Source organism: Procambarus clarkii, chromosome 63 (assembly GCF_040958095.1).
Source record: "Procambarus clarkii isolate CNS0578487 chromosome 63, FALCON_Pclarkii_2.0, whole genome shotgun sequence".
NCBI lineage: Eukaryota > Metazoa > Arthropoda > Malacostraca > Decapoda > Cambaridae > Procambarus > Procambarus clarkii.
In genome coordinates, this window is record NC_091212.1 from 15,918,212 (window position 1) to 15,943,523 (window position 25,312).

The 25,312-nt window shown below is 48.5% G+C and overlaps 1 protein-coding gene across 5 annotated transcripts in view; it reads left to right on the forward strand.

The window, feature by feature from the left end:
* Window positions 1-25,312, forward strand: part of LanA (laminin subunit alpha) — a 550,694-nt gene that overhangs the window by 111,263 nt on the left and 414,119 nt on the right. For all 5 annotated transcript variants that reach the window (XM_069308774.1, XM_069308775.1, XM_069308777.1 and 2 more), the window contains exons 13-14: window positions 13,917-14,219; window positions 22,136-22,288. In XM_069308774.1, coding sequence (XP_069164875.1) covers window positions 13,917-14,219; window positions 22,136-22,288 — 456 coding nt within the window. The remainder of the gene's footprint in view (window positions 1-13,916; window positions 14,220-22,135; window positions 22,289-25,312) is intronic.

Consider the following 25,312-nt stretch of genomic DNA (forward strand, 5'->3'; position numbering starts at 1 on the left):
TATAATCTACACAGCCCTAGACAAAAATTCCCAATTGGCTTCTTCTTTTGCCCGAGAAAGGCCTTTGATACTGTAATCAATAACTACTACTTACATAAACTTCATCACTATGAAATCTGAGGCCTTGCTCTGAACTATATTTGATCCTATCTTAGTGACAGACACCATTATGTAATCATCAGTGACATAACCTCCCCCACTCTACCGTTAACAGTAGGAGTGCCACAGGGCAGTATCTTAAGACCTCTCTTATTTCTTATATACATCAATGATTTGCCAGTGCGAGAGTCTGAACTTTACCTGTGTGGTTTTCCACTGGGCAGGGTGTGACTACAGGGGCCGATCTGTTTCTCTGGTGGCATCCCTTTCACCTTTGCGGCTATCGTTGAGTTTGGACTACATGGGTCCTTTGCCAGCAGGTGCAGTGCCAGCTTCCTCTTTTGGCTTTTTGGGGTATAGTTCCCTGGCCCCTTCCTCTTCCTTCACTTAACGTCTTCATGGAAACCTCGGTTCTGGGCTGGGGCTTCGTGACCAGTATTCACCAGGCCTCTCAGTGTCATTGGTCTCCTTCCTTTCGGTGGGCACACAATATAGTAATCACTTAAGTGTAGACAGGATGAGATATACTCTCATGGTGTCCTGTCTTCCCAGTACTTCTTATCATATAACACTTTGAAACTATTGACTGTTTTCGCTTCAACCACCTTCTCACCTAACTTGTTCCAGCCATCTTCCACTCTGTTTGCAAAAGGAAAATTTCCTATGTTTTTCAGTAGCTTTGTTTCCTTAGTTTGAACATATTTATGTCCTGTTGTTCTTGAAGTTAGTTTTAAGACATTCTTTTTTTTTTGTAAATTTTATTGATTCCTGTTACTCTTTTGAAAGTAGTGATCATATCACCTCTTTTTCTTCTATCATCTAGTTTTATTATATTTAATGCCCCAAACCTCACTTTGTACAGTAGCTTTTATTTTTCACTTCAGGAAGTCATTTAACTGCGTGTTCTTGCACCTTTTCTAATTCAATGATGTACTTCTTAATTAAGATATGGGCGGCATACAAATGCTGAATATTTAAACTTTGGTCTCACAGATGTCATGAATAATTTCTTTAATATTTTGTCATCCGTGTATTTAAAAGTAATTCTAAAGTTGGAAAGCGAAGCATATGCTCCTCACACAATGTTCATAATGTGATCCTCAGGTGACAATTTTTTTTTTTATCTAGAATCACCCGTAGATCTCTTTCTTTATCATAATTCTTTAAAGCTTTTTCACATAATTTGTAGGTTGTGTGTGGCCTATTTTCTCCTATTCCACATTCCATAACATGAATTTTACTCGCATTAAATTCAATCTGCCAAGTTTTCCTCCATCATCCTACGGATTCCTCCATCCTCCTACGAGGCTCCCTACGAGGGGGGCCTCGTAGCCTGGTGGATAGCGCGCAGGACTCGTAATTCTGTGGCGCGGGTTCGATTCCCGCATGAGGCAGAAACAAATGGGCAAAGTTTCTTTCACCCTGAATGCCCCTGTTACCCAGCAGTAAATAGGTACCTAGGAGTTAGTCAGCTGTCACAGGCTGCTTCCTGGGGGTGGAGGCCTAGTCGAGGACCGGGCCGCGGGGACACTAAAGCCCCGAAATCATCTCAAGATAACCTCAAGATCCTCTTATCCTGTACAGATAATCTTGAAGGGCATGACGCTGCTCCGAATTGACAGTACGATTTAATACTAAGTGTAATAAGTACATTTTCTTACTATCAAAAACAGTGCACAATTACACTTATAGGGCTGTTACATTTACCAAACTCCCTCCCCCGATTTAATTCTCCTCGTTTTCTGTTATGACACTCAGAATTTTAGGATGAAGTTTTCAATTTCAATATGCTATGCACAAGTTTTAAATATCAGGAATTTCTTTTTCAGGTTTATTAAACAATATAGATTTTATACAAAATTTTAAAATATCTTGAGTTTATTTACAATTTATTGATATATTTTAGTTTTGTTTTATTAGTTTTATAAAACTGTAATATCAATATAGTGATAGGTTAAGTAATAATTGTAATTAAGAAGCAATAAAATTATTATCTTCAAAAACTAAGAAGGTTAGGTGAGGTTGTGGTTTTCTATTCAGTTTTTCAGGTAAACTCAAATATTCACAATATATTTGACGGTACGATTTAATACTAAGTGAAAATAAGTACAATTCCTAACTGCTATGAATAGTACATAATTGCACTTATTTGTCTCCTTACATTTACCACCCCATTTTTGGAGGACGGGCTGGACAATCACTTAAGTTTCTTATCTGTCCTAGGATCTTTTCATCATTAGCAAACATGTTCAATAATTCTGTTTTCCTTCTGGAATACAGACAGTGTATTCAATGAATAGACAATGAACATTACTAGTGCTTGAACTGAACCATATTGTACTCCACTTCTCCAGTCTGATACATTTCCTCTGATTAATACCCTCATTTCTGTGGAGAGCCTCTTGGCTCTCTGGAGCTATACCAGGCTGATGTGCATATATTAGACCATGGCAACAGTCAATCGATGGAGTTCTAGGCCTACCGGGGGACCAGAGCCAGAACCTGGCCCCCTCAAGAAGAGCCACGAGGAGCAATGGCCTAAAGACACCCCCCCCCCATGTAATTGAAAGCCGTCTTTGTCTGTCATCTACCAGGTCAGGCACCCAGAAAGATAAGCATTCCAAAATAATCTACTGCTGGTCAAAAAATGAAAACCGAAAGCAGAACTAGCAAACAGAACTCCCCAATCAAAAACAAGGAAACAAGTATGACGTCACCACAACTACCGCGCATCAGTCTGCGCAACACCACACGCTCCCCAGTAGAGGGATGGGGAGGGGTCCCAGACGTCCACGCCGGCAACTCTCCTCAGTTCAAGAGGCTGTTGTGTCGATGGTGGGCGATTGACTTTGGCTCCATCCTTTGAGCAGTGCTGCAGTGCGGTGTTGTTGTTCAGTGTTGGGTGGTGTGTGAGCCAGGAGTAATACAAGAGTACTGGGGCTGCATGCACCTAGGGCCACCTTCCCTAGGTGCCCTCTAAGTACTTCTCCTGCAGCCTAGGGTTATCTTCCCTGAGCCGTTTGGAAACTACCTCCACGAGGTTCTATTGCTGCTTGGTGATTGCCCGCCCTTGGGGTTCAGCTGGGTTGGTTCTTACTTCTGTTTGACCTTGGGTAGGAAGTAGTTTCGTCGCTGGCTGGGGCGCGAGGTACTGTGCTGATTTCTGATGTATGCTATGCGACTGGTTCTGTTCACCTGGAGATGTTGTATTTTTTAGGTTTTTTCCTTTTGTTTTTGTTTTGTTTTGCCTGGTGGGGGGTCTGCCTGGTGTGACGGTAGGACCACTTGCTTGGTTTTGGTGGCCCTCCACTACGTCCCCGTGCTTGCACACATCGCAGGGGGTTCAGCTTTTAGTTTGTTTGCTTGGTAGCTCTGGAATAACCAGTTAGCAGTACCTCACCTGGGCTTCCCTTAGCAGTCAGCTTAAGGGCCCTGGAAACCCCCATTGGGGCTCAGTGGTCCAATGGAAGAGACTTCAGAGTCCCACTTCACTTTGTGTGAGTTTGAAGGTTGCTCTGTACGCTTGACTCAGGGTGACACTCACCTGGTTTCATCTGCACCCCTAGTCCTTCCCCTGCTGTGGTTCATCCTGCTCCCCCCATCCCTGCTCCCGGCTCCCAAACGTCTGAGGGTTTCAGAGTTGGGGCAGGGTTTGCCTGGTGGTGTGTCTCGGGTGGCTTCAGGGATTGCCCCTTCCAGATCGGCGGAGGAGGCACTCGAGCCTATTCCTCCTGCCTTAGTGTTTGGGTCATACCAGCGGGCCCCCTTCATCCCTGCTTTTCCTGTGGACTGGGTCCTGACATGGAGGATCCTGGAGCTGAGGAAGAGTTGACTTGGGGGCTTGGGCCCTGTTTGACCCCGCTTGGGTGTTGGTACCCTCGGAGTGGAGCTTGTTCTTATAGGGGAAGGGGTTTTCCTATCCCCCTCCCTGTACGATTTTGATATGAGTTTGATTCCTCCCCGGGTTTGGTTCTGGGTTCCCTTGGGTTCTTCGGTTCCCTCCTTTAAAAGAGGTTTTCGGCTTTCCGCATCACACCGAAGGTGGTGCGGGAGGCCCTTGCGGCTTACCTCCTGCGAGACCTGGATTATGCCTCGATAATGGATCCTTCTTCTTTCGAGTTTGGCTCCTCGTTTCCTTAATGGGGTGCGTTACAAGGTGCCGGAGTCTTCCTGGCTGGCGGACTGCCCTTTCTTTACGTTGGGGGCGTGCCATTCATTCTGTCGAACCCACACACTTGAATGGTGAGAGGTAACTACGGTCATTCAGGTTTACCTGGAGGGCGAGTTTGAGCACCTCAATGTGTGCTTGTTCGCCCCCGACCTTCCGCGTGATGTCGGCCAGGTGCAGCTTCACGTGCAGGTTCCCTCCCTTTAGGCATCCCTGGTGGCTGAGCATTTGCGCGTGTGTGGGCACTTGGCTTTGGTTTTGCTTTTCTTTTCCCTGCTGGAGCTGTCTTTGGACTGGCTCAGGGAGGATGTGGAGGAGCTGGGATCTGGGTCGGTATCCGGTGTGTTTGCCTCAGCAGCTTGGGTGTCGATTGCCTTGTTGAAGTTGTTTGCGCTGATTCTGAAAGAGGGCGGTGTCTCTGTGGTTTGCTTCTCGCCTCGCTTGCCGACAGGCGGTGCTCATCCACTCTTTGGATGCTTGGGTGCAGACTCGGCTTGGGTTCTGGGTCTTAGATTTTCATCCCCCTTTCTGTGGAGAGCCCCTATGGCTCCCTGGAGCTTATTGGGCTAATGTATGTTATATTATACCAGGACATTAGCTATGGAGTTCAGACCTACCAGGGAACAGCACCAGAACCTGGCCCCTTCAGAGAGGTTTCAGGGAGCAATCGCCCTGGATAAACCCCCTGTGGTTGGTGATTTTCCTTATCTGCCATCGACCAGGGTTAGGCACCCAGAAAGGTAGGCATAACAAAACAATCCCCACATGGTAAAAAACTAAAACAAAAAACCGAACAGAAAGGTAGAAACTCCCTACAATCCCAAGGAAACAAGCAAACAAGCAAACATCACATTTTACTGCCACGCCGCTCGTCCGCGCAGCCCTCCTTCCCCAAGAAAGGGAGGGGGGGGGGCCCGGACCTCACCTTGCCAGCTGCTAGCACCAGTTCGTAAGCTAATATCAACCGGGACAGACGCTTCTCTGGCCTCAAGTTCATGTGCGGTGTTTGCCTGTGTGGCGTTCTCTGCTGTCATATCGTGGTGTGTGGTGGCCAAGAGTAGGGAGCCGGTCGGCCGAGCGGACAGCACGCTGGACTTGTGATCCTGTGGTCCTGGGTTCGATCCCAGGCGCCGGCGAGAAACAATGGGCAGAGTTTCTTTCACCCTATGCCCCTGTTACCTAGCAGTAAAATAGGTACCTGGGTGTTAGTCAGCTGTCACAAGCTGCTTCCTGGGGGTGGAGGCCTGGTCGAGGACCGGGCCGCGGGGACACTTAAAAAGCCCCGAAATCATCTCAAGATAACCTCAAGATTACCTCATGAGTGCCGGAGCTGCATGCGCTTAGGGGCTTCCTTCCCTAGGTGCCCTGTGAGCACTGCTCCTGCGTGTCAAGGTTATCTTCCCTGGGGTGTTCGGGAACCGCTCCAGTAGGGGTTCTTGCTGCTCGGCATTTGCCTCGCCCTTGGGACCAGATGGGGCTTGGGGCCCTTGTTTGGCCTTGGGTAGGGAGTGGTGTTGTGCTGATTAGGGCGTCAAGGTGTTGTGTGACCTGCCACCTACGCGACGACCAGTTCCTGTTGCCTCTGGGGACGGTGTACTTTTGTGGGGTTTTTCTTTTGTTTTGGTTTTGTTTGCCTGGTGAAGGTTCTGCCTCGTGGGACTACAGTTCCCCTGATACTGTTTTGGTGGCCCTCTGCTAGGCCCTCGTGCTTGTACATGTCACAGGGGTTTCAGCATTGTCCCCTTATTAGTTTGGGTTTTTAACCTGTTAGCAACACCTTGCTGGGGCTTCCCGTAGTTGTTACCCTACAGGCCCTAAAACCCCTGTCGGGGCTCGGTGGACCCGTGAATGCGTCTCCAGAGCTCCAGGCTGCCGTGTGCAGGTTTGAAGGTTGCTGTGTCCCCTTGTCTCAGGGTGATAGTCCAACCCATTCTCACACTTGCTTATATAGTCAATATTGGCTTAATTAATAAGTGCATATGTGACATACTAATTGATTGTAAATATTTTAGTTTACCTCGAAAAGCTTCATAGAAAACACCGACCTCACCTAACCTTCTTAGTATGTTAAGATAAGCATCTTATTGCTTCTTAATTACAATTATTACTTAACCTATACCGTTGATAGGTTAAGTAATAATTGTAAATAAGAAGCAATAAGATGCTTATCTTAACATACTAAAAAAGTTAGGTGAGGTTGGCGTTTTCTATGAAGCTTTTCAAGGTAAACTAAAATATTCACAATCAATTAATATGTCACATATGCACTTATTAAATAAGCCAATATTGACTATAAGCAAGTGCGAGAACGGGTTGGATAGTCACCTGTTTTGCATCTGTCATGCTGCCTGTAGGGTCACCGACACCTTTGATCCGGAGTCCTGCGCGAGTTTTGTTCTCTGCTTGTGCTCCAGTTTTATTCTGATGATGATGCTGTTAGGGAACAGGCAGCATCTGTGTTGCATGTTAGGATTAGGTTACTGCAACGAGCTAGGTTGCAGATGCCCCGAAGCTGCCCCATTTTGGTTTTAGGGACCCGGACCTTGGGGGTGTTAGTCGCTTCTACTTTGGCTCCTTCCGCACTCCCTGCTCCTTTCCCTGTTGTTCATCCTGCACCTCCCCAATTTGTCCGGCTCCAAAACGTCTGAGAGTTTCGGTTTCGGCACAGGGTTTAGCTGGTAATGAGACTCGAATAGCTTCAGGGGCTGCATCATTCGGGTCGGAGACGGAGGCATTTGAGCTGGTTCCTCCTGCCGAGGCTTCTGGGTCCATCCAGCGGGCCCCCTTCTTGTCTGCCTTTCCCCTGGACTCTGCCTTTTCTTCAGGGGTAGAGGGTTTGGAGGACGGCTCTGTCCTGGGCCCCGACATGGGGGATCTTGGGGCTGGGGAGGAGTCGACCTGGGGGCCATGGGCCCCTTTTGACCCAGCTTGGGTGCTTTTGTCTTCCTCGCGGGGCTTATTGTTGCAGGGGGAGGGGTTTTCTTACCCCCTTTCCCTGTATGCGTGTGATTTGGATTCAGCTCCTCCCCTTCATCTCTGCGAAGGAGGCTCAGGAGGCTCTTGCTGCATACCTCTTGCGAGACCCGGTTTATGCCTCTGTGATGGATCTGTCCTCTTTTGAGTTCGGTTTTTCTTCTTCCCACTTTTGGGTGTGTTTGGAGGTTTCAGAGGCTTCCTGGCTGGCAGACTGCCCATTCTTTTCGTTGGGGGGCGGGGCATGGGTTCTGTCGGACCCGCAATCTTGATTGGCATGAAACTTCTATGGTTCTGCAGATTTACCTGGGGGGGGGGGGGCGAGTTTGAGCACCTTAATGCATGCTTGCTCACCCCTGTGCTTTCTCAGGATGTTGGCCTTTACCAGCTTCACGTGCAGGTTCCTCTTCTTTCGGCTTCGTTGGTTGCGGAGGAGTTGCACGCCCATGGGCATTTGGCTTCGATCTTATGTTTCTTTTCCCTTCTCGAGCTGTCTTCTGCCTGGCTTGAGGAGGATGTGGGAGCGTTGAGTGAAGGGCCTTTGTCTGGGGTGCTGACTTCGGCAGCTAGGGTGTCGGCTGCACTGTTGAAGCTCTTTGCGCCCATCCTGAAGGAAGCGATGTCTCTGTTTTTTGCTTCTCGCCTCGCGTGCCATCAGGCTGTGCTTGCCCTCTCTTTGGAATCTCCTTGGGCCCTGGCTCTTAGGTTCTCGTCTCTGTTTTGTCCGTTGCTGTTTGCAGAGACTGAGGTCTCTCAGTTTCTGCAAGTGGCTTTGTCTGGTTGTAGTCCTATGGCGGACTTGTTGATTCTCTGAGGCGGTCGTTCTCGGAAGTTTTGGAGGGGTCGTGCTAGGGTTCTGGGTTCTGCTGGTTGAGGTGGGCCATTGGGGCCAGTTTCTGAACCATTGTTCCCTTTGGGGCCAGTGTTGTCTGGTCGGCGCGGTGATCGCCCTGTTCGTCTGTTCGTCGTTTGGGTTCTCGTAAGGGGCGTCGGCCCTTTCGCGGTTTGCCTCGTTGACGGGGCGATGGGGGGGAGGCTCGCTCTGTTTGCCCACACTTTGTCCCACGATTTGTAGGCCTTTTTGGTCGTGTCATCCGGCCTGCGATGGCGTTGGGCGACTCGTCCTCCTTTGGGGGGTTCAGGGCTAACAGGGCAGGTTTCTTCTCCAGCGCTTCGTCAAGTCTTCTTGGAGTGGGTGCGCTTGGGTGTAGTCAAAACAACTCCGTCCCTCAGGCGGGTTTTCCCGTCTGTTTCCAGTGCCGAAACAGGACTGTGCGGATCTGAGGTTCATTGTGGACTTGTCCCGTCTGAACCCCTGGATTCCTTGCCCCTCCTTTTGGATTCCTTACCCCTCCTTTTGGATGACTACTCTGTCTCAGGTCTGGCTTCTGTTGGAGCCGGGTGCCTGGACGGTGTCCCTGGATCTCAAGGACGCCTATTGGCACATTACTATTCATCCGGGGTTCAGGGACTGGTTGGGTTTCGTGGTGGGGCATCACGATTACCACTTTTGATGCTTACCTTTTGGCTTGAATCTGGCACCTCGCGTTTTCACGCGTCTGACCTGGGTTGTGGTGACCTGTCTGCGTCTTCTAGGGATTCGGGTTTTGGCCTACCTCGACAACTGGCTGGTGTGGGCTCTCAGTCTGTTGGCTTGTCTGCTCGCCAGGGATATGGTTCTTTCCCAGCTCGCCAGGTTCAGGTTTCTGGTGAACTGGAGGAAGTCCCATCTGGTTCCGTCCCAGGTTTGGACTTGGCTAGGTCTTGTTTGGGATTTTCGGACCGCTTCCTTGTCTCTCCTGCCAGAGGCGTTGCTGCGGCTGCAGGACCACCGGCGGCTGTTCTTGAGGGGGTCCCGGGTAACTCGGCAGTTGCTCGAGCGGTTGTGTGGGAGTCTGAACTTCGCCGTGCTAGTCTACCCGCCTGGTCAGGTTTGGCTTCGGCGTCTGTTTTGGTTTCTTCGGGGACGTCCCTTCCGCCTCTCTCGTGATCGTTGGTTTCGTCCTCCTGGGACCTTGTGTCGGTTGCTGCGTTGCCGGCTTCCTCTTCAGGGTTTTTGGGGTTCGATGCCTTGGCACCTTCCTGAGCCCTCGCTCGATGTGTTCACGGACGCGTCGTCTCTCGGCTGGGGCTTTGTTACCAGTGCTCATCAGGCAGGCCAGGGACGGTGGGGTTTGTCTTTCCGTCAGGCTCACAGCACAGTTCTGGAGTTTGCGGCAGTATGGTTTGCGCTTCAGAGGGTTTGGGTCGCTAAGGGATCGCTCATTCGCCTCCATTCGGACTGTTCTCCAGTGGTTCATTGCCTGAACAGCGGGGGTTCTCTACGGTCCTTAGCTCTTTGGGGTTGTCCCTTCAAGTGATTCATCTGCTGGATTCTTGGGGTATTTCTCTCTGTGCGGTTCATGTCCGGGGAGTGTCCATTGTTCTTGTGGACGGTCTGTCTAGCTTCAATCTCCTGTCCATGGAATGAACAGTCGACGACGACTCATTTCGTTGGATCTGCCAGATGTACGGTCTTCCAGATGTGGACCTCTTCGCGTCGGCGTGGTCTCGGCATCTCCCAATCTATGTGACGCCCTTTCCAGACTATGAGACGTTTGCGGTGGATGCCTTTCGGCAGAACTAGTCGAGGTGGGGTTACCTGTACCTCTTTCCCCCAGTGCAGCTGTTGCTTCAGGTTCTGGTTCGGTTGGAGACATTCCCAGGAAGAGTAATTCTTGTGGCCCCTTGGTGGCTTGCCCAGCCTTGGTTTCCTTTGCTATTGGCTCGGTGACCGAACCCGGGATGTTTCCTGCGGCTCCGCCTCTTTTAGCAGGTTGGCCCGATCCTGTACAGGGCTGGTTCGACCTTCTCCTCTGCTCTTCGCATCTGGTCTTTTTGACACGGGTGTATCACCATTTCTATGGTGATCAGGTGGCTTTGTTGATGGTGTCCCACCTGAGAGCTTTGTCTCGGCGACAGTATGAAGTTTCCTGGCGTTCATTTTGCCATTTTCTGGCTCTTCGTAGGTTGTCTTTTCTTTCGGAACGGGTTGTCTTGTCCTTTCTTTCTTGGCTTTTTTAGGACCGTCATTTTATGCCTAATACTGTCGCCTCGTATCGTGTGAACGCTGGCAGAGCTAGCGTTTGGGGTGGAGATCACATCCACCTCGTTCCGTAAGCTTTCTCGTGCTATGTTTAACCTCTGGCCTGCTCATGCGCCTCCTGAGCCATCCTGGTCCTTGGACAGGGTGCTCTCCTATCTTTCCTCTCCTCGGTTTGTGGTAGCCCCTTCGGTTCCAGATTGTTTTTCCAAGGCTTTGTTTTTGTTGGCATTTGCCTCTGGGGGCCGGGTAGGGGAGCTTCATGCTCTCCTCTGGGGCAGGGGTTTCTGCTCTTTTGGTCCTGGTGGTAGGTTTGTCTGTTTGCAGCCTTCTCCATCTTTTCTGGCGAAGAACAAGACGCCTGCTTTCTGCAGGGGTCCGTGGGTCAGTGATGCTTGGATAGTTCGGCCAGGGGTGCTTCATGTGTTGTGTCCGGTTGCAGCTCTTTGCCGTTACCTGCAAGTTTCAGCTGGGGGGCTGGGGATGTGCTTTGGTTAATCCGGTTCCCCTCGTTCCCTGTTCCAGGGCTCGGGTCTCCCAGGTTGTCTGCAGGGTTATTAAGTCTAGCCATAGCCAGCCTGTGGTCAATCCTCACGCCCATGACGTTCGGAAGTTTGCAGCTTTGGCTGCCATGTTTGGTAACATGTCTTGGGCTCATATTCATGTGTGTGGATTTTGGAAGTCGAACATGGTCCTGGCTGCACGTTATTTGGTGAACGTCCCTGCTCCTTTGCGTTCTTGTGTTGCTTTGGGTCACAGGTTGCAGCCAGTTGTCTTGACTTCGCGTTGAAGAGTTTGTGGCCACTGTCTCCCGGGTAAGGTCCTTTTTTTCCTTCTCTTTGGGTATGTAGCTCCAGGGAGCCATAAGGGCTTCCCACAGAAAACCAGCGTTGAATGTAATGAAATGCCATTTTCTGGGTGAGCCCCGGAGGCTCCCTGGCAACTCTCCCTCCCATCCGGTCAGCGGGTTTTTTTTTTTCACGTTGGTTGAAGCCTAGTTTCCGAACTGAGCAGCCGGCGCGGTGAAGTCTGGGCCCCCCCCCTCCCCCTCCCGGGTAGGGGAGGGGAGGGCTGCACGAACGACCGGCGCGGCAGTAATTTGATTGTTTGATTGTTTCCTTGAGATTGTAGGAAGTTTCTACTTTTCTGTTTGTTTTTTTGTTTTAGTTTTTTACCATGTGGGGTTTGTTTTGTTATTCCTACCTTTCTGGGTGCCTAACCCCGGACGATGGCAGATAAGGAAAACCCCCAACCACAATGGGGTCTTCCAGGGCCATTGCTCCCTGAAACCTCTCTGAAGGGGCCAGGTTCTGGCGCTGGTCCCTGGTAGGTCTGAACTCCATAGCTAATGTCCCGGTCTAACATAACATACATGAGCCCGATAAGCTGCAGGGAGCCTCTGGGGCTCATCCAGAAAATGGTGTTTCATTACATTCAACGCTGGTTTTTTTCACCTCCGGCCTGCACATGCACCACCTGAGCCATCCTGGTCGTTGGATCGGGTGTTCTCTTTTCTCTCGTCTCCTCAGTTTGTGGTGGCCCCTTCGGTTTAGGATTGTTTTTCTAAGGTTCTTTTCTTGTTGGCTTTGGCCTCTGGGGGTCGGGTTGGGGAGCTTCACGCTCTCCTCCGGCAAAAGGGTTTCTGCTCTTTCGGTCCTGGTGGTCGTTTCGTTCGTTTGCAGCCTTCTTCTTTTCTGGTGAAGAATGAGTCTGCTGCTTTCCGAAGGGGTCCTTGGGTTGTTGATGCTTGGATGGTTCCGCCAAGGGTGCATCATGTTTTGTGTCCGGTTGCGGCTCTTCACCGTTATCTGCGTGCTTCGGCCTCCGTAGTAGGGGACGCGCTTTGGGTCAACCCGGTTTCCCTTCTTCCCTGTTCCAGGGTGCGGGTCTCCCAGGTCGTCTGCAGGATTATTCAGTCCAGCCAGCCTGCAGTCTACCCCCGTACCCACGACGTTCGTAAGTTCGCGGCTTTGGCTGCTGATTTTGGAAATATGTCCTGGGCTGACATTCGGGCACGGGGGCTTTTGGAGGTCGAACAGGGCCCTGGCCGCAAGGTATCTTGTTAATGTTCGTGGCCCTTCTCAGGCATGTGTAGCCGTGGGTCGCAGGTTGCAGCCAGTTGTCTCAACTTCGAGTTGAGGAGCGAGTGATGACCGCCTCCCAGGTAAGTTCCTTTTTTCTTTTTCTTTGGTTAGGTAGCTCCGGGGAGCCGAAGGGGCTCTACACAGAAAACCAGCGTTGAATATAATGAAACACCATTTTCTGGGTGAGACCCGGAGGCTTCCCGGCACCCCTCCCTCCCTCTGGTCGGCATATTTTTTGCGTTTTTGATACTCGGCCTCTGAACTGGGGAGAGTTGCCAGCGCGGAGGTCTAGGACCCCTCCGTCCCCACTCACGGGGAAGGGGGGGGGGTGTTGTGCAGACGGATGCATGGTGTTTGTGGTGACGTCATATTGGTTTCCTTGACTTTGATTGGAGAGTTCTGTTGCTAATTCGGCTTTTGGTTTGCAATTATTTAATCAGCAGTAGTTTTTGGAATTCCTACCTTTCTGGGTGCCTGACCTGGTATATGGCAGACAAAGACTGCTTCCAATTACACGGGGGTGTCTTTAGGCCATTGCTCCTCGTGCCTCTCTTGAGGGGGGCTATATTCTGGCTTTGGTCCCCGGTAGGCCTAGAACTCCTTCGATTGGCTGTTGCCATGGTCTAATATATTCACATCAGCCCGGTATAGCTCAGGGGAATTTCCGGGTCTCATCTAGAAAATGGCCTTTCATTACATTCAACGCTGTTTTTTTTTGTAACTGCTGACGTGTAGCATTGAAACTCTTTACAATTTCCTGCCATGTTATTATTAGAATCACTATCTTAAGTTTCTCTAGTCCCTTCAGAATAGCAGATTCCTCAAATTTGAACTCAGAGTTTAGATGTTCATCTATTGCTAGATCATCCAGTACCATGATACTGTATTCTGCTGCAAGCCATTGGTTAGTGCTTCAACAGCATCCACACAAGCTGATTACCATGTATTTGATAAGCATTTGTGCCAAAGATAGGTTGACTTAATGAAATTAACATACAGCCATTGAATTATACCAAACAGTGTCTGAGCAATGCACATCCCAATGAGATTCAGATAATGAGTCATGCAAGAAACAAACTCTGCGAATTCATGACTTTCTATGTGCAAACGGGTGCCACAGTTAAATGCATGTGATCTAACCCTTTTCTAAAAAAAATTGGTATCCTTAGGGCGCAATACTTCCCCTTCTCAAATCAGTCAGTTGTTCTGAAGTCAGTGACATTCCCTCTTGTTGTGAGGCATACAACAACTATCAGTACACCTGCAACTTTCACTTTGTTATTTTATAGGGTCCTTCCTATTTGCAACACAGTTTCTTTCTCCTTCATAATCAAAACTGAAACTGAAATTGAATCTACTGTATTTTGGATCAGTTTTGGAATTTTGACAAATTTCTACTTTATCTCTTTCCAAATGGTCAGTTGTATGTGTGTTTATTGTGTGTAAATAAATCATGTAAATATGTTCTAATATACAAATTAGTATTCAATTAATAATTTTGTTCTCACAGATTATACAAGAACTTGGCACTCAACCAATGGCTTGGCTGAACCACAATCAACCTGATGTCCAGTATGACCTTCGACTTGCTCGCCCAGGGCGCCATATCCTCCTCATTAACTATTATACTCCAGAAGGTGGCACAACCACAAATGTTGTTGTAGAAACTTCAACTCGCAAGGGTAGAGAAAAGGGAAGAGCTATCCTTTATGACTGCATGTACTCAACATCCTGTCGTCAAGTTGTCACAGATGCAAATGGCAAAGTTGGAATCTTCTATTTTGATAGTAATTTCATTAGCCTCGATATCAAGGTAAGCATAATAAAACACCAGCATTAACCCCTGCACTGCTCACACATTTTCGGCAAAAAAGTCTTGGTGCAATTGTCAAGGACATATTTTTGTTGTTTTCATAAATGCTCAGGTAAAGTTAATGTCAAAATGTTTCCAAAGTCAACTATTTCCCTTTCAGAACACAAAGAGTAATGAAAACATTAAAAAACATAAAAATATAGTCTAATTAAAAAACAAAACTCACAACTCTTAGAGCGCCTAAAGGCGCTTTGCGCAGTGCAGTGGTTAAATGTAATGAAACACCATTTTCTGGGTGAGCTCCGGAAGCTCCCTGGAGCTTATCAATCTAATGTATATTATATTAGACCGGGACATTAGCTATAGATTTCAGACCTACCAGGGACCATGAGCCAGAACCTGGCCCCTTCAGAAAGGTTTCAGGGAGCAATGGCTCTGGAAGACCCCCCTGTGGTTGGGGTTTTTCCTTATCTACCATCAAGCGGGGTTAGGCACTCAAAAAGGTAGGCATAACAAAACAAACCCCACATTGTAAAAAACTAAAACAAAAAAACGAACAGAGAGGTAGAAACTCTCTACAATCCCAAGGAAACAAGCAAACATCACACTTTACTGCTGCGCCGATCGTCGGCGCAGCCTTCCCCGCCCCGAGAGGAAGAGGGGGGAGCCCCGGACCTACCGCACCGGCTGCCTAGCTTCAGTTCGTAAGCTAATGTCAACTGAGATAGACGCTTCTCTGGCCTCAGTTTCCTACGCTGTGTTTGCCTTGTGTGGTGTTCACTGCCGTGTGTTGTGTTGTGCGGTGGCCAGGAGTACCTCATCAGTGCCGGGGCTGCATGCGCTTAGGGGCTTCCTTTCCTAAGCGCCCTGTGAGTACTGCCCCTGCGTGACAGGGTTATCTTCCCTGGGGCGTTTGGGAACCATTCCTGTAGAGGTTCTTGCTGCTCGGTATTTGCCTCGCCCTTGGGGGCCAGCTGAGGCTTGGGGCCCTTATTTGGCCCTAGGTAGGGACTCGTATTGTGCTGGTTAGGGCATCAAGGTGTTGCGCGACCTGCCACCTAAGAGGCGACTGGTTCCTGTTGCCTCTGGAGACGGTGTACTTTTGCGGGGGTTTTCTTTTGTTTTTATTTTCATTTGCCTGGTTGAGGTCTGTCCAGTGTGGCTATAGTTCCACTGGTAGTGTTTGGTGGCCCTCTGCTAGGCCCCCATGATTGTACACGTTACAGGGGATTTTCAGTGCTATCCTCTACCCTCTTGTTTTTTTTTTGTTTCTTAACCGGTTAGCAACACCTTGCCCGGGCTTCCCATAGCAGTCAGCCTACAGGCCCTGGAAACCCCTGCAGGGCTTGGTGGACCATTGAATGTGTCTTCCGAGTTTCAACCCATCTTGTACGGGATCCTTGGTTGCTGTGCCCTTGTCTCCGGGTAACAGTCGCCACTTTTACCTGCGTCATGTTGCCTGTTGGGTCACTGACACCTTGACCCGGAGTCTTGCGAGAGAGATTCTCTGCTTGTTCTCCAGTACTCTCCTGATGTTATTACTGTTTGAGTACAGGCGGCATCCGTGTTGCAAGATAGGGTAGGTTGCTGCAACATGCTAGGTTGGTTTCCCATTCGGATGCCCCGAGGCCGTCCCGTTTTGGTTAGGTGCTGTTCGCCCCTTTCCCTACCTGTTCCCGGCTCCAGACCGTCTGCGGGGTTTGGGGTCGAGGCGGGGTTTAGTTGGGCCCTAGACTCGGGTGGTTTTCGGGGGCTGACCCATTCGGGTTGGGGACGGAGGTTTTCGAGCCTGTTAATCCTGCCAAGGCTTCTGGGTCTTACCAGCGGCCCTTTCTTGCTGCCTTTCCCATGGACTCTTCCTTTTCTTTAAGGGCGGAGGGCTTGGAGGACAGCTCTGCCCTAGGGCCTCTGTTGCTGGTTCCCGGCTGTGGGGGATGCCTGCTAGTAGTTCTGGGGCGGTTTGCCCCTGCCTGGGTTTTCTGCTTTTGGGCAGAGTTTTTCGCCCATCCAGTCTGCTTGCCTCCCACTTTTGCTGGCATATTTTTGTATCTTTTGCGTCGGTCACAGCCCTCTGTTCTGGTGGCTATTTTCTTCTGCCAGTTTTCCGATGTGGCCATCTGGGCAGCGTTGCGGTTTGTTTACATGCGCCTGGGTGTGCGAGCAAGCGTCTTGGGTGAGTTTTAAACCATTTTTCAGGGGTTTTATTCTCCTGTTGTCGTTTCTTTGCTTTTCTGGTGTTTTCTGCCTGTTTTCTGTTCCTCTGGGAACGTTTGAGTGTTGATTTTACACCGGGTTTTCCATTTTGTCTGTTTTCGGGCTGGGCCCTTGGGTTTGGGCTCAGTGTCCCTGGCTGTTGTGCTTGCTCCCACACCTTGTCCCTCAGTTTTCGGTCTGTTTTGACCGTTTCCCTGGGGGGTTCTGTCTGGGGGCTGTGCTTTGCTTTTCTGTGGTGTATCTCCGCCGGCAAATGTGGTGATTTGGGCTCCCCCTGGTTCAATTCCGGGTACCTTTGGGTTCTTTGGTTTCGTTCCGGAGGTTTCTTCCTCTTGGGCCCCCTTTGTGGTTTCAGGGGGCTTTGTTTCCTCGTGTGTGACCCGGTTCTGCCTTCTGGAGTTCTGGGGTCTTCCTGGCTTGCAGACTGATCTTTTTGGGTTGTAGCACGTGTTGTGGTCGTGCTGGGACTTTGAGGTTTTGTTGTCAAGGTGGGCCTTTTGATGCAGTTTTGTGCCTTCTTCGCCTGGCCAGCGTGGTGCTCTTTGCCCACTGGTCAGTGGCTTGTAATTTTATTTTCATGTGTATGTGTGTGTACACATGTGCATATGTGCACTATGTGTGTGTGTGTGTGTGTGTGCACACATGTATATGTGCATACACATGTGTGTATAACATACCTTGTGTGTATGTGTATATGTATATATATGTGTATATGTATATACATAATATGTATATATGTGCATATGTGTATGTTTTTTTTTCAGAAAACACATACACATAAACTTTTTCTTTCGGAAGGGGCTGTGTTCCCTTCTCTGTTGACGGGGCACTGGGGGAGCAGCTTGCTCTGTTGACTCTCTCATGGTCCTGCAGTTAGTGGGCGCTTTTGGTTGTCTTCCGCCTCTGGTGGCTGGAAGACGCGGTTGCCGATGGATGGCGTCTCCCCCTTTGGGGGGTTCAGGGCTGGCGGGGTGGGCTTCTTCCTCTGCGCTTCGTAATGTCATCTTAGTGGGTGCATTGGACGTGGTCGATCCGCCCCATCTTTCTGGGGTTCCCGTCTGCTCTTTGCAGACATGGGCCTGTCGAATCTGCGGTTCTTCTGGACTTCTTCAGTCTGCGCCCTGGATTCTATGCCCTCATCGGAGGACTGTTGTCTCCTGTCCGGCTTCTGTTGGTGCCGAGTGCCTGGATGGTGGCCCTGGACCTCCAGGTCTGTTCTTGGCACGTTCCTCTCCAGTTTTTCAGGACAGTTGGTGGTGGTGCTTCAGGCTTGCCACTTTTGTTGCCTTCCCTATTTTGTAATTGGCACTTGGTGTGTTTTGCATCTTTATCGGATCTTGGTGCCCTGTCTGAGTCTGCTTGGGATTCGGTGTCTGGCCTACCTGGGCGACTGGCTGGTGTGGGCTGCCAGTTGGTCTGCTTGTCTGCTCGCCAGGGGTGTGGTTCTTTCCAGATCGAAGGGTTTCGTTTCCTGGTGATCTGGAGGCCATTCCATCTGTTTCTGTTCTGGGTTCAGACCTGGCTGGGCCTTGTTTAGGGCTCTAGGGCTGCTCCTTGTCTTTCCCTCCAGAAGTGTTGCTGCGGCTGTGGTCCCGCCTTCGGCTGTTCATGAGGGGGTCCCGGGTTGCTCAGCAGTTGCTCGAGCAGTTGTGCGCGAGTCTGAACTTCGACATGCTGGTCTGCCTGCGGGATCAGGTTTGGCTTCGGCGTCTGTTTGGGTCCTTCGGAGATTCCCCTTCCGCCTCTCTTGCAATCATTGGGTTCGTTCCTCCGGGGATCTTGTGTTGGTGCTGCGTCACCAGCTTCCTCTTTGGGGTTTCGGGGTTCCATGCCTTGGCACCTCCCCGAGCCTTCGCTCGATGTGTTCATGAACGAGTCATCTTTTGGCTGGGGCTTTGTGACCAGTGCTCACCAGGTCGGCTGGGGATGGTGGGGTCTGTCTGTCCATCGGGCTCACAGCACGGTTTGGGAGTTCGTGGCTGTTTGGTTTGCGCTTCGGAGGGTTTGGGTCACTCGGTGCTCTACCATTCAGCTCCATTCGGACTGTTCTCTGGCGGTTCTTTGCTGGAACCACAGGGTTTCTCTTTGGTGTTGACCTTTGGGGTTGGTTCCTTAGAGTGGCTCATTAGCTGGACTCTCGGGGTTTGGCTAACCGTGAGGTTCATGTCTGGGGGTGTGTCCTGCGTCCTGGCGGACAGCTGTCTCGGTTCATTCCTCTGTTCGCAGATTGGCCAGTCGTCGCCGACTCGTATCATTGGCTCTGCCAAATGTATGGACTCCTGGCCATGGATGTCTTCGAGTTGGCGTGGTCTAGGCATTGCCCATTTTATGTGGCGCTCTTACCTGCCTGCGAGGTAAGAGTCCAGTCCTGCCGATGCCTTTCGGCAGGACCAGTCGAGGTTGGGGTACCTGTTCTTCTTTTCCCGGTGCAACTGTTGCTTCGAGTTCTGGCTCGGTTGGAGCCCATTCCCACGAGAATAGTCCTTATGGTTCTTTGGTGGCCGGCCCAGCTTTATTTTCAGACGCTGCTTGATAGGTGTCAGAACCTGGGACGTTTTCCCGTGGCTCCGCCTCTTTCGGCAGGTCGGATCGGTCCTGTACGTGACTGCTTCGGCCTTCTCCTCGGCTCTTCGCGTCTGGTATTTTGACGCTGGTATTCACCATCACTGAGGTGATCAGGTGACTTGTTGATGGTGTCCCACCTGCGAGCTTCGTCTTAGCGACAGTATGACGTTCCTGGTGTTTCTATGCACTTTTTCTTACTCTTCGTAGGTTGTCTTCTCTTTCACATCGGGTTGTCTTGTCTTTTCTTGGGTTTTCAGGACTACAGTTATTTGATGTTTCTTACTGTCGCCTCGTTTTGTGCGGAGCTGATGGAGCCACTCTGGCTTGCATTCGGGGTGGACGTCACATCTGCCCCATTTCGTACACTTTCTCGTGTTTTGTTTCACCTCCGGCCTGCTCATGCATCGCCTGAGCCATCCTGGTCCTTGATGAGGATGTCTTCTTATCTTCTCCTCAGTTTGTGGTAGCCCCTTCGGTTCAGGTTTCTGTTCTTTGGTACTGGTGGTTGGTTTGTACGTTTGCAGCCTTTCTCCGTCCTGACCGGTCGAGACGGCTGTTTTCCGGAGGGGTTCTTGGGTTATTGATGCTTGATTGGTTTAGCCAGGGGTGCGTCCTGTGTTGTCTGGTTGCGTTTTTTGCCGTTACCTGCGTACCGTGTCTGATGATGCACTTTGGGTTGATCCGGTTCTCCTCTTTCCCTGTTTCAGGGCTCGCGTCTTCCAGGTCGTACGCAGAGTTTTTCAGTCTTCCAGCCTACGGTCTTTCCTTGTGCCCGTGCTGTTCGGACGTTTGCAGCTTTTGCTGCTGTGTTGGTGACGTCTAGGGCTCATTTCGGACGCAGGGATTTGAGGGTCGCACAGGTTCTTGGCTGCCCATTCTTTATGCATGTTTACTAATGTGCGTTCTTGTTGCCTTGGGTTGCAGGTTGCAGCCTGTTGTCTCGGCTTCGCATTGCGGAGTTTGTGGTGGCCACCTCCCGGGTTAACCCTTTCTTTTCCTTCTCTTTGGGTATGAAGCTCCAGGGAGTCGTAGGGGCTCCTCAAAGAAAACGAGCGTTGAATGTAATGAAACGCCATTTTCTGGGTGAGCCCCAGAGGCTCCCTGGCAACCCTTCCTCCCACCGGTCGGCGTTTTTTTCACATTGGTTGCAGCTTAGCTTCCGAACTGAAGCTAGACAGTATTTAGTAAACAGTTGATTGAAAGTTGAGAGGCAGGCCGAAAGAGCAAAGCTCAACCCTCGCAAACACAACTAGGTGAATAGGCAGCCGGCGTGGTAGATCCGGGGCTCCCCCCTTTCCCTCTTGGGGCGGGTAGGGCTGCGCGGACGATCGGTGTCGCTGTAAAGTGTGATGTTTGCGTGTTTGTGTTTCCTTGGCATTGTAGGGAGTTTCTACCTCACTGTTCGTTTTTTCATTTTAGTTTTTTACCATGTGGGTTTGTTTTGCTATGCCTACTTTTCTGGGTGCCTAACCCCAGTCGATGGCATTTAAGGAAAATTCCAACCACAAGGGGGTTTTCCAGGGCCATTGCTCCCTGAAACCTCTCTGAAGGGGCCAGAGGTAAGCATAGCAACAATTTTATATTAAGAATTACATTAAGAATTATATTAAGAATATTTTATATACTGTATTATACTTCTGCTAGGGGTTTGGGACCTGGCCTACCTCAACGACTGGCTGGTGTGGGCTCCCAGTCGGTCTGCTTGTCTGCTCTCCAAGGTCGTGGTTCTTTTCCCCTCCTCATTGGGTTCAGGTTTCTGGTGAACTGGGGAAGTTCGCATTTGGTTCCATCTCAGGTTCGGACATGGCTGGGTCTTGTTTGTGACTCTTGGACCGTTTCCATGTTACTCCCTCCGGAGACGTTGCTGTGGCTGCGGTCTCGCCTTCAGGTGTTTCTGGGGCGTCCTGGGTCACTCAACGGAGTCTGAACTTCGCCATGCTGGTCTACCTGCTGGGTCGGGTTTGGTTTCAGCGTCTGTTCTGGTTCCTTCAGGGACACCCCTTCCACCACTCTTGCGATTTCTGGGTTCATCCTCTGGGGGCTTTACGTCGGTGGCTGTGTTGCTGGCTTCCTCTTCGGGTTTTTTGGGGGGTTCAGTGCCATGGCGTCTACCCTAGCCCTTGCTAAATGAGATCATGGACATGTCATCTCTTGGCTTGGATTTTGTGACCAGTGCTCACCAGGCCAGCCAGGGGCGATGGGGTCTGTCTTTCCCTTGGGCTCACAGCACAGTGCAAGAATTTGTGGCAGTTTGGCTGTTGCTTTGGAGGGTTGGGGTTGCTCGGGGTTCAACCATCCGGCTCCATTTGGACTGTTCTCCGGTGGTTCATTAGCTGAACTGTGGGGGTTTTCTTTGGTCCTTGCCCCTTTGGGGCTGGTCTCTTCGAATGGCTTGTCTGCTGGCTTCTCGGAGTTTGGCTCGCTGTGCTGGTCATAACCGGGGTGTGTTCAATGGCCTGTTATGGTTCAATCCCCTGTCCATGGAATGGATAGGCGATGCTGACTCCCTCCTTCTGTTGGCTCTGTAGGATGTACGGGTTTCCAGATGTGGATGTCTTCGTGTTGGCGTGGTCTCAGCATCTCCCGTTGTATGTTGAGCTCTTCCCCAACTGCGAGGCTGTCTCAGTGGACACTTTTCAACATGACTGGTCTTGTCAAGGTGGTCTTACCTGCACCTCTTTCCTCGGTTCTAGCTTGGTTGAAGTGCTACCATCTGGTATAAGTTATACAACCTGGAATTCTACTGAATTGGCAGGAAGTCTGGAGGCCTCTCCTAAAGCCATTCCAAGTTGTAATATAACCCCCAGTCACCCAGGTGATGGTAAATTAGGTCAACACACCCACCACACCCTAAAATCCTTTGGTACCCTTTGGTACCACACCCTAAAATCAATTACATAGAGAAATCACACTAGTGTGATACATGGTAAATTATTTAAAAATTTGTTTAGGAGGTAAGTTTTAAGATAATTTCATAACATTACTGTATATGTAGTAGAAGATTTATAGACTTCTTTGATAGAAATAGCAATACTTCATTCCCCCTTTTGAGTTCCTCAATAATATATCTTAATATTGTATCTATTAGTATAACAATTTACATTAATCATTAGATTAACATTTTTATAAATTTTCAGGGAGAAACCAATACAAACATTGGAATTGATTCCATTGTTGCAGTACCATATGAATATTGGCATCAAGACTTGGTGCGTCCACAGCTAGTCTGTACCCGTTTGGGTGGCCAGTGCTTGGAGACTTCATATCCACTTTCTCCTGAGACTACAAAAGTAAATATATACTACTTAACTTCCAAAATGTACAATTAAATTTGTACAACTTTCCTACTTTTCCCACCCCCCCTTACACACAAAACAAAAATTAAGAAATATCTTACATGTGTGAATGACAAACACCCAAATGAAAATGCTCTGTGTACCACAATTTAGCTGCAGTGGAGTTGCAAATTTATTTACTTTTGGCAAGCTGCTGGCATTAACCACTTAACTGCGTCAACCGAGTATTCTCGGTCAGTGGGAAACTGCGCAAACCGAGAAAGCTCTTTTTTATTTTTTGGTACCAATTCTAAATGTGTACGAGGTTGGTTGTGTATGAAACGGATTCTTAGGACGTCCAGTGAGAAGCAGCTATCTTGGAAAAAATTCCCAGAATGCCCTAGGGCTGCTGGCTGGGTTAGTACTGAATGAGCAACCATGGGTGGCGCACGCGGCTCTGGCTCCCAAACACCTGTCCGACGCGGTGTTGAAAGATAACGCCCTGTCGGTGAAAATCAAACCTTATTGTTTGAAGAACATAAGGGTCATAATATTGGTGAAGCTAGGCGCAATAAGGACCTAACACAAAGGTCGGATACAAGTGATACAGCACCTATGAGGACGATACAGCGAGCGTATCCAGTTGTAGCTCTGAGCGTAACCCTTGCAATCAAATGCTATCTCCAATTTATTTAGATGATACATAGATGAATCATTTTCTGCGTTCAGTGATGATGCATCTGATACAAATAGCATAGATGAACAGTGTTAGCGGCTTCCATGGTGATGTTTTCCATAGATATTTTCAAGAACACCTGAATCTCTTCCTAAATGACGGACATTCTTTGAGGCTAGCTAAATCTCTTTCTAACTGACGGACACTCTTGAGGCAAGCTGAATCTCTTCCTGTGTGGGACCATACAAAGCGATCTTTTCAAGACTACCTTACAAATTGATCTTTTCCTATTATCTTTTCAATACTACCTTACGCTTTACAAGCTTGGCTACATACAACCTACAGGTACTAAAGCCAAGGGTGTACGTGAGTGAGTTATTTGCAAGTATACAGAATGAAGAAACAGGAAGCGCAATTTTATCTACTCAAACCCTACTCAAATCTACACTACCCTACTCAAATCTCTGAATATGTTAGACATTAAGTCACTGCACATTCTCTCATGTGTATTATACATATATAAAACGCTAAACTGTAATGCCAATCCTGACCTCAAAAGCTTCATAGAAGGTTGTAACAGAACCCATGAGCACCATACCAGAAATAAATACAGTTTTGATATTCCTAGAGTACGACTTAATCAAACTAGAAATGCTCTACAAATCAAGGGACCCAGATTGTGGAATGACCTTCCCAACCATGTTAAAGACTGTACCTCTCTCAACCAGTTTAAGATAAAAACGAAGCTATACCTAATAAATTCCCTGTAACCTACCTTACCCCTCTAATGTCATCCAATGTCTATTTTTTTTTAAAGAGCGCTGTTTGTCGACTGAATTGTATTTGTGCTGCTTTTTCAGCTATGTTTTCATTCCATGTTTTCATTTTATTCTTTATGCTCAATTAGTATTAAGCTTTAGTCATTTAAGTTTTTTATGCCCAAAACGCTTTGCGTAATAGTGGCTTTAGGCATTGTATGTACTAGCCCTAACTATAAATCCATCACTCTTTGTAAAATCTCTTTATGTATGTACCTTACCTAAATAAACATTTTTATTTTTTTATTTTTGATCTGTACCTGGTGCACTGAGAGCGAAGTCGTGCTGTGCATCATGGGATACTTCATTGATTATTACTCACTTCTGAAGTACTGAGTGTATAATGCAGTGGGTTACTGTGTAAATTGTGTGTGAAACAGTACATATTGTAATTTTAGTGAATTTTTAACAGGTAAAATTGCGACAATAAACATTTATTGTGGACACATTACTGACACATGTATCACAGTTCCATGGAACATTATGAACATTCTACTGTATACATATTGTTAAGGACATAAATATGCATCATATACGATAAAAAAACAAATAAAACCGCATTGGAAGTACATAAAACAAATAATTGAAAATATATTTGTGGCAACACCCGGTGCATGAATGGCCCGCGCGAACGTGTCTGGGCGATTTACGCATAAGCGACCAGGTCCTGATGACGTCACAGCGCACCTTGTCCATGTCCCTACAACCAAAGTAAGTGGAATTTGGTATTTATTTTTACATAGACATGTTCAGGGAAGGGAATTTATCATTTTACGAAGAAAAAAGAATTTTTGGAGAACACTTTATTTCATGCGCACTAGGGGAATTTCACAATAAACTCGGTGCAGCATGGTGGATAATGGTAATGAAAAATGAGGAAGGGAAGGAGGGGATCATTGTGCAGCATTATCCTTGACTTTATTTTTTTTTTTGGTTCTCAATATAATTTTTTTATTGGCTGCTATTTGAAATATATAATTATAGCACTCTGTACTCAATACAGTATTATACAACACTCATTATACGCCCTGGAATCATTAACAACTGTATTAACCACTGCTCTACTCACTGCATTAACCACCGTGCTGCGCTGAGTTTATTGTGAAATTTCCCCGGTGCACATGAAATAAAGTGTTCGCAAAAAATTCTTTTTTACAAATTTTCTTTGTAAAATGATAAATTCCCTTCCCTGAACATGTTTATGTAAAAATAATTACCAAATTCCACTTACTTTGGCTGTGGAGACATGGACAAGGTGCTCTGTGACATCATCACGGCCTGGTCGCCTGTGCGTGAATCGCCCAGACACGGTTGCGCGGGCCATTCAAGCACCGGGTGTTGCCACAAATATATTTTCAATTATTTGTTTTATGTATTTTCAATGCGGTTTTATTAGTTTTTTTTATCGCATATGATGCATATTTGTGTCCTTTACAATATGTATACAGTAGAACGTTCATAATGTTCCATGGAACTGTGAAACATGTATCAGTAATGCATCCAAAATAAATGTTTATTGTTGCAATATTACCTGATAAAAATTCA